This window comes from Pinus tabuliformis, chromosome 8, assembly GCF_031772625.1.
Source record: "Pinus tabuliformis cultivar Carrire ecotype Pingquan chromosome 8, CPIR1, whole genome shotgun sequence".
Taxonomy (NCBI): Eukaryota; Viridiplantae; Streptophyta; class Pinopsida; order Pinales; family Pinaceae; genus Pinus; species Pinus tabuliformis.
Window position 1 is genome coordinate 261,381,504 of NC_142294.1, and position 9,047 is coordinate 261,390,550.

The 9,047-nt window shown below is 35.7% G+C and overlaps 1 protein-coding gene across 2 annotated transcripts; it reads right to left on the reverse strand.

Annotated features, from left to right (window-relative positions):
* Positions 1 to 1,000: 1,000 nt before the first annotated feature.
* On the reverse strand, positions 1,001 to 2,762 carry LOC149235148 (uncharacterized). Of its 2 annotated transcripts, XM_089461296.1 has the most exons (2): positions 1,791 to 2,762; positions 1,498 to 1,626 (listed from the first exon to the last, which is right to left on the reverse strand). In XM_089461296.1, exons 1-2 carry the CDS (start codon positions 2,158 to 2,160, stop codon positions 1,514 to 1,516), a joined length of 483 nt encoding a protein of 160 aa, XP_089317422.1. In that variant the 5' UTR covers positions 2,161 to 2,762; the 3' UTR covers positions 1,498 to 1,513. The 2 variants fall into 2 exon arrangements, with proteins under 2 accessions (XP_089317421.1, XP_089317422.1); XM_089461295.1 differs by having other exon boundaries at positions 1,001 to 2,762.
* Between the last annotated feature and the right edge of the window lie 6,285 nt (positions 2,763 to 9,047).

Genomic DNA, 9,047 nt, shown 5'->3' on the forward strand with positions numbered 1-9,047 from the left:
TTACTATGTGGATTGTATCTTCTCTTTGCCCCTATGAGCCAGATATGCAATAAACTTATTGTGAGAAATATTCCTTACTATGTGGATTGTATCTTCTCTTTGCCCCTATGAGCCAGATATGCAGAAGCGATTATGGAAAAGAATCATCAGTAAACATAGTTCCTATGGTTGCAGCAAAGATAAATTCCGAATTGAAACTCGTTTCTTTCATTTGGAATCCTCCTTACCATGTGGATTGTATGTTCTCTTTGCCCCTATGAGCCAGATATGCAGAAGCGATTATGGAAAAGAATCATCAGTAAACATGGTTCCTATGGTTGCAGCAAAGATAAATTCCGAGTTGAAACTCGTTTCTTTCATTTGGAGATTCCAAAGCGAAAAACTAAGAGAATGTCAGATGTTGAAATGGTTCAAGGATGAGGTTGCATCTCAAAAGAATGAAGGGTGCTTGTCAATGACACAAATCCATGCTCATCCAGATGAACAAACCGCGAGTTTTCAGTGCTCCATCAACAGGATAATAACCTGGAGCAGAATCTGGTTACGCAGTAACTGGAAAGCATGATGTGGCATATCAGGGTCTGCTAACTTGGACGAAGAATCAGTGCCCAACACAAGCAGTACCTTCTCGAAAGACATAACGAGTGATGATGTCAATCCAGGAGCTCCAAATTCAGATTGAACCACAATCATTATTAGTGCTATATTTTAGAAATATGTTGGAATCGTATTCAAGAAATATGTTAGCTTCAAAAAATCTACTGTTGCTAAAGATCTAGACCCTGGCTATTTATGTCAAATTTACATTTGAAATAAATGTCTCATGGCTACTTTTGTTATGATGTCTGGTTGTCACCACTGATTTTTTCCACCTTTCCATAGGGCTTACACTCCCTTGTCTCACCACTCATGTTCTCTATCCTTCCTGTAATGACATCAGTTAGCCAATACACCTTTCAGGTGCTTATGTTAGTGATATGTCTTTGGGCAATAATCATGGGGATATTTGGCTATTAGCTTTTCTTTGACACACCATCACACCATCAAATGCTTGCCATCTAAGTTCTTCTGGTCAAGAGCTTCCTCTATTAACTCAATGTGTATTTGTACATATTTTAAACTTCAGAACAATGTTAAATATAGCAACGGACTATGTGACATATACTTACAGATTATGCCATTGTACTTCTCAAGTATACTAGCCGCAACAGTGCTGTGCTAGTCTCAACGGTTACGTGGGAATCCCTATTGTTATTGCCAAGATTATGTATGACGGTCTCTGGTCAGGATGATTTTTCAGTTGAAAAAAATGAAAAAAACAAAAACCCGGTACTGTACTGCCCAATCCTTGTTATCAGCTGACTCCCAGGGATGATTCTAGTCATTCCTGCAATGCGCTCCTGAAAATATGATTTTTTCCATTCATGGTCTTCAAGCCGGATGCATATTTCCTCGTCCCAACCCGCTTGGCTGAATAGAATCCAGAGATGATGAAGCTACCATGGTTCTGTCATCAGCATAAGTATGGAAAGACTGAACAAGATGACTTACTGCAACAGTCTCGTTTCTTTGTGCTATGTCCATTCTGGCGGTGTGGGCACTCTCGGCAGCTGGCTGGGCTGATTTCTTCAAGAATACATAAAGCAAAGAATGTCGACATGAAGGACAAGAGGGATTAGAAACCAACCACGCGTCTATGCAATCCGCATGAAAACTGTGACAGCACTCTGGTAATATTCTGACATTTTCCCCTTCCACGAATTCTGCTAAACAAATAGGGCAATCCATACCTGTGTTGGAGAAGCCCCTGCGGTACACAGTTGCCGGCAGCGCTTTTATATCGATTTTCTTGATGCCAGTGTTAGCTCCTTCCACACCCACAACGAGTGACGGCTCGGACACCAAGAACCATCGCCTGCAGCGCAGTCTACAGCGTACCACAGCACTGACTCCCAACGCACAGAGAACGGAACAGAGCAGCGCCGCGAGGATGATGGCTAAACTCGAGTCGAAACTTGCTTTCGCCACATTGGTCATCTCTGGCGAGCTCTCTGGACTTTCCACTGACGGACTGAGAGGAGAGGATGGCCGCGATATGTTCCGAGATTCCAACAACCTCCTGCAGTGAACAGAAGATGAGAGGCCGGCAATGCTCTGCATTTTGGTGGAAAAAAGAACTTCCAATTTTATAGAAACACGAATTCGGTCAAGGAAAAACGGCGTCGCAAACCATGAAGTCTCCAGCTTGAGAATCCGATATAGTTAATGCCTGGGGAAATGTTACAGAAGAAGCAGAGTATAGACGAGGAAGGAAGAAATAGTCGGTGCCTGCGACAGAATTGAAACGGTGCTTCTTCCTAAATAGATGAGCACAGGGAACAGAACATATTCAACTGGTAAAGACAGTTTGGAGGCGCCCACAAGGAAAAAAATCTTCTGAGAGATCCGCTTCAAGACACAGCAAGGTCGAGGAGTAACCTCTGTGAAACTCTGGAAGGGCTTCGAATAAAGAGATAGTGACTGCTTTGAATGAGGAAGAGACGAGCAAGAGTATTGGCCGTTACTAATCAAGAGAATATAAAGAATGGCGAACAGATAAACGTCCTGGTTGTACCAGATTCTCTAGGGCTCTGATTCTTTCAACCCATTTCACGCCGTGGCATGAACACCATGTTATACTTTGCTGCTTGGAAATAGTCTCGCTTATTCATTTGTTCCACGCATCAGTGGGCACGACTGGCTTTTTGATCATCTCTGCATCATGAAATATGCAAAGGAATTTTCCACTTTTCTTCACTCCAATCATTAATATTACTGCTAATCATGCGAGGCCGTTTAGTTCATTAATTCTTTCAGCTCTTTCCTAGGCCGTTTAGTTCATTAATTCTTTCAACTCTTTCCTATTCTTAGTTCATTAATTCTTTGAACTCCCAACATGATAGGGTAGGATAAATGTTAGGTAGGCTAAATAGCGTCCAGAGATGGTGGTGTCTAAATGTATTGTCGTGTTTTTCGTTAACTTTTTGACTTTGTTTTTATACCGGTGTATGGTAAATAGTATTCAGAAATGGTAGTGTTTAAAGACATTGTTGTTTCATGTTTTAAGACATTGTTGTGTCATGTTTTAGTGGTCACTAAAACAATTTAATATGAGTGTATTAAACTTTTAAATTGGCTACATTAAAAATGAATAGTGGCAAAATTATAAGTGCCCAAGGATCACAAATCACTAAGAGAAATGGTAGTGTAAGTGACTATGTTACTAGTGGTCACTGAGATAAATTAATATCGATTTTCCTAATTTTTCTTATGAGAAAATCACAAGTGTCTATAAATATAGAGTCCAAAAAAAATTAACTTAACCAAGTAAAATTTACTCTAACAACCTTAACCCTATATTTCTAAACTGATAATAAACTATTGAAAATTAAATAAATGGCCAATAATTGATATAAGTGCTAATGGCTTAAGTGCCCAATGATCACAAATCACTGAGAGAAATGGTAGTGTAAGTGACTATGTTACTAGTGGCCACTGAGATAAATTAATATCTAAAGTGTCTATAAATATAGAGCTCAAAAAAAAATTAACTTAACCAAGTAAAATTTACTCTAACAACCTTAACCCTATATTTCTAAACTGATAATAAACTATTGAAAATTAAATAAATGGCCAATAATTGATATAAGTGCTAATCATGCGAGGCAGTTTTATTCATTGATTCTTTGAACTCATTCGAGCTAAATATATCTTCATTCGATGTTAAGCGATTGAAGATTAAGTGGATGACCAGTAATTAATATAACTGCTAATCATGCATTTTAATTTCACTAATCCTTTCAACTGTTTCAATCTAGATATTTCTAGATTGATATTAAGCGATTGAAGATTAAGTGGATGGCTATCTAGAAGGATTTGAACTGTTACATGTAAGTTATGATTAACTTTATGATGAGTATCATGTTATCTTAATGCATATATGAATATTGGAAAAAGCAGAAGTAATCTTGCTTGCCATTTTCATCGGGCTTATCCTTTCCGACCATCCAATGGGACACTCGTACTAAAAATGTAATTCCTATTTCCGCACTCGTACTAAAAGATAATTCCTTGATTCTTTGTCAAACGTCTGTTGTGTGTCAATCCAGAAAAAGCATGTTGTTGTGGGTACAAAGGATATGGCATGCATTCATCTTGGTGAGTGCTAACAATGATGAGTAAGGGGTTGTGGGCGTAATGTAAAGGTGTTCCATTATTTTCTTTGTATTGATTGGGACATGTAGTTTCTCCACTTGCAATCTTGGAATAGGGAGAGGAAAAAGAAAGATGGGCCATGAGAGAATAGTTTTTTTTGGTTAAAGTTCTCGGTGGGACGAGAAAAATTACAATAAAATGCGGGGAATAATTTATAGGGATAACATAATTTATGATTTATGATTTTATAGTTAGGTAATCATTTGTGAGTGGGGATGAGGTGAAAGCTATAAATCTGTTGGGAAGAGGTATATCTTTTATAAAGAATTTGTAAGTGAAAGTTATTGTAAGTGAAAGCTATAAATTTGTTGGGAGGAGATATATTTGACTTTTAGAAAGAATTTGTTTGACAATGTTATGGTTAGTAAGAGATGGGATAACTTATTGTATTTACTAAATATTGTATTTTTGTTAAATTTTGAAATAAGATTAGGGTTTAAAGTGTATGACAGCTAAAATATTTTTTTATGGAGATCATAAGGACGTTAAATAAATGCTTTTGTTTTATAGCTGTAAATAATTTCCTTAGTGGGCCTCCAAATTTTGTTGTCAATATCTTTGCACTCTCATGTCATGGAAAGATACTTTTCTAGAAAATAGAGAATTATGTTAAGTTATTTTTATTCAATTAATTTAGTATTTTATTATAATTAAATTTTTATGGTTAGTTTGAAAGAGAAAAGATAAATTTATGTTTAATAAAGATGAAATTTTTATGTTTTGTGGAGTTTTGTCATTACAACAAGAATCATAGGAATTAGTAAACATCCAAACCCATATCATTACCTTGATTGGGTGGTTGGTCTCATGTTCACAAGGTGGTGGTTAGTCAACATGATTGATTCACAAAGGTGTGACAATTAGTTGAACACCACCACTTTGACATAACTTAGGGAATCTAACATGGGATAAGGCACCAATGCGACATTGAGGTTGGTTGTTAAACTGAAACTTGCAAGCATTAGCAAAATTCCAAACCCATAACACTACCTTGAGTAGGAGGTTAGTCCTATGCTCCCTCAGTGGAAATTAGTCCACATGATCAATTCCTAGAGGTATGGTCATTAGTCAAAACACCCATTTCAAGTCATTTTGATTCATACTTGATAACATCCTCATAGACTTGATTCTAAATAAATCCTTCTCAATTTTCTAACATAAAGGAGATTTGGAAAGTTCCCATTGTGTATAGTTTTGTAGAATACACATATCCTCGTCTCGGTCATGTTACTACCAAAAATGATTTTGGTAACAAATTTTCTCTAAATGGTGATGCACATGATAAAAGATACAATCAAAACATTAGTATTAAAGTGTTCAAAATGTGACTACAATTTAATTTGACATGCATAATAACATTTAACATGTGAAATATAAATCAAACATAATATTAAATATAACATTTACACAATACACCACACAATGTACAAATCATCTTTTAAATTATTTACACAATTTGTTATGGATTTCGAAGTTCCACCTGACAATAGACTCTACTATTCCAATTCTCTCAATAGCAAGTTGGCATCGAGCTAAGTCTATGAGTCCACAAAGATCGAAAGATACTACGGGTGTCTAGTGCAAACTCTTGTAGCTCAATAACCAATAAAAACATATTGATGTGACTTGTACAGACATTGTAATCCATTGACATAGAGTACCCATTGGTATGAATTTATCCCTCAGGTTAGACTAAGAAATAATTTATCCCTCTAGAGTCATAATGCATCTACTAAAAATGCGCATTTAAATTTCTTGAAATTATACAAAACATTTTGGGCACTCTTACCTCATAAATTCCTCATGCGGTATATGTCATATGTTTGACCTTAGTAGGTCCAATGTATATTTACAAGGCCAATGGTTCTATTCCTAGAAACTTTGACATTACAAAGTAGAGTATGCTCTATTTCCACCCAAACGTCCCCATTGTGGTCTACATAGATCATAGTCTAATCAAACTATTGAGGAGGGCGGGGGGGATTCCTATCTTGATAATGTGGATCAAACAAAAATAAGAATCCTAATTAGATTTTTTTGTTTTTTAATTTGGACTAATTCTCCATACATAAAATTTGGGCTACTCATTAATTATCTTTAGTCATTAATCATTTGTGTTTATTGTTTAGTTATTTCCCCCTTTTTTTAGTTGATTAGCATGTGAAAAGAAAAGTACTACCTATTCTGACAATAGATCCATGTATAAGAAAAGTTCATTACAACTTTTTATATAACACATAAAATAACTAAAATAAGGGAGAAACATGTGGGATAGTTCATCGATAAGATGATTAACTACATGAACCATAAATAAAATAAATGTTTAATTAAAGAGTGAAATAAACATGCATGATACAAAAATAAATAAATCTAAGGCATCCCATTCTGTAAATTAGTAAATATCTATTTTATAATTCAAGTAATTTATATACACAATAGAAGAATAATCTAAATTGAAAGCACAATATTATTAGAATTATTGGAGGTCTTACCACATAGGCAAAAAATCCACAAGGAAATCAATTCACTCCAAGAGATTCAACAATCCTATGGCTCTTGAAGTACTTGCAAATTAACTTTCAAAAAGTTGTTATTTAAATATATTTTAGCAAAATCACACTCCTTAAAAATCCCATTCTCTTGACGCTTGACCTTCTATTTATTATGAGTACAATCTACCAAAAATAACATATTCATCATAAAAGCTAATCTTGGAAAGAGTTAACAATGTTTGAGTTAAGATGACAGGTGACTTTGGTGTCTTTGACCTTTCATTTCCACCATCAAAGGTGATCCTCTAAGAAATCAAATCTTCGCATTTATGATTTTAAACAATCTTCTGTTTGTCCATTGGTGTTCTTAGGTTCTCCCTACATTCTATAAAACATTAAGTATAAAATTATATTCATTCATTAGCTCCTAAATTCCAGTGGCAACTTTAATTTCAGTAATTTCAATCCTCTTAGTACGTTTTCTGTTAATCAATATTTTCTATTTGTTGGCTTGTTGATGTTGTTCAGTGATTTTCTTTAATTTTTCCAAAATGGTTTCAATGGAATGGAATTTCTTAAGTGAACCAAATGTAGGAAAGTGGAGATTAGTCACTGTTATGGTTGAGTTTCTACCATGTTTTAAAACATGTTGACTATTCTTATTGTATAAGCCTTTCTAGTTATTCAAGGAGGTACACACAATATTTGGTAACCATTTGTATTATATTCACACTTCCATTAGTTAAGATGTTGATTCCATGGCATTATTCACCTATATCTTTATGAATATCACCAATAAATTGTTTGGTTTAGAACCCTAGGACCTCTTTTCTTCCATTGAAGTACTTATTTTTATTCCATTTATAGTTAGAGTGTCTCTTCCTAAAGTTTGGCTTACCTCTATAGAAATGTGACTTGGATTTATTAGCACTTCTTATTTTCTCCCATTGCATCTTCTACAAGATTGATAGCACCTCCAACTCCTTTGTAGTATTTAACCTTATGTTGGAGTGAAGCTAATTGCTCTTACGCATCATATATTTTCCTTTTACCATTGCTTTTCCTTGTCTAGTTAAGCATGTGAGATGGATATACCTACCGATACCAATCTAGTGATCGAGGCCTTTGTAGCATCAAATAAAATCTACTCAAATCAAATAATTCAACTATTTATGGTTATTTTTCAATTCCTTTATGTTCCTATAGACAATGGATTTCCTTTTTTTGTACATAAGAAATGGACTCAACCTGTGAAGCCTCATCAATTGGTTGATATCTCCATGAAATAATGTTCTTGAGACTACCGAGGGATGGAAGTGTTCCATCATTGCCATACATTCCTTGGTTGTTCATCTATTTCTTTTATAGAGGATTATCCTTGTATAGGGGATTTATCTCCCTCTTTCTATTATGTCCAGGTTGTCTTTTAAGCGTCTCATGGTCTGCTCTATAATGTATGGCCCCACTAATTAAAACTTGCCATTGTAGCAACTGGATTCAATGGTTGCCCGAATTCTATTGCACCGGATCATTATACATTTTCTTCTTTTGGAGCTCCCAAGGTGATGTGTTATATGGGCTTGCCTTGTGCATCGTATTTAATTGGTCCACTTAACTTCCGCTCTACATGCCCAATGCCTTGTCACCCTGAAGCATCCAAAGGTATGCCACATTTTTTCTCTTCCAGGGACAAATATTCTAGGGTAATGTGGTTGTGGGGAACACCTTACTCTATTGTGCACCAATCATGCCTTGTTCTGCTACTTGTGTCACCTGGCCACGTACTCCTGACACTTCATCATCTTGGGATTTTCACCTTGCGCCTGACTTTGGTTATTCAAGAGAATGTCATCCAGGGTGATATGTCTATGTAGACCTTCCAACATTTTCGTGCACTAATCATGTCCTCTCTCTAATGCTATGTTCTCTCGCTCCACGTACTCATGGTGATATGCCATCGCAGAGGTTCAAAATTTCACCTATATTTGTAACTTACAATGAACATCTATCGGGGTGAGTTGTCCCTCCTGAGCTTTTATTCGTGCACACATGTGCCTATCCCATCCTTCCCGTTTTTCACTCCTGTGACTAACCTTGTAAATGAACATGGTAAGGAGCCTCAAAATTTTACTTTTACCTTCAAAATTTTAACTATCAATGACTTTCAATCAAGAAGATCCTTTCTCAACTTCCATATACTGTTGGAAATCTCTTTCCAAGTTTTGTCCATCTGAAAAATTTCTATGATCTACTAAGATGATATTCAACTAGAATTGGCTCCAAATTATCTGCACCTTGATC

Bases quoted from the DNA above. Each gene is read 5' to 3' on its own strand.
- LOC149235148 (XM_089461295.1), bottom strand. From the start codon at position 2,160: ATGCAGAGCATTGCCGGCCTCTCATCTTCTGTTCACTGCAGGAGGTTG.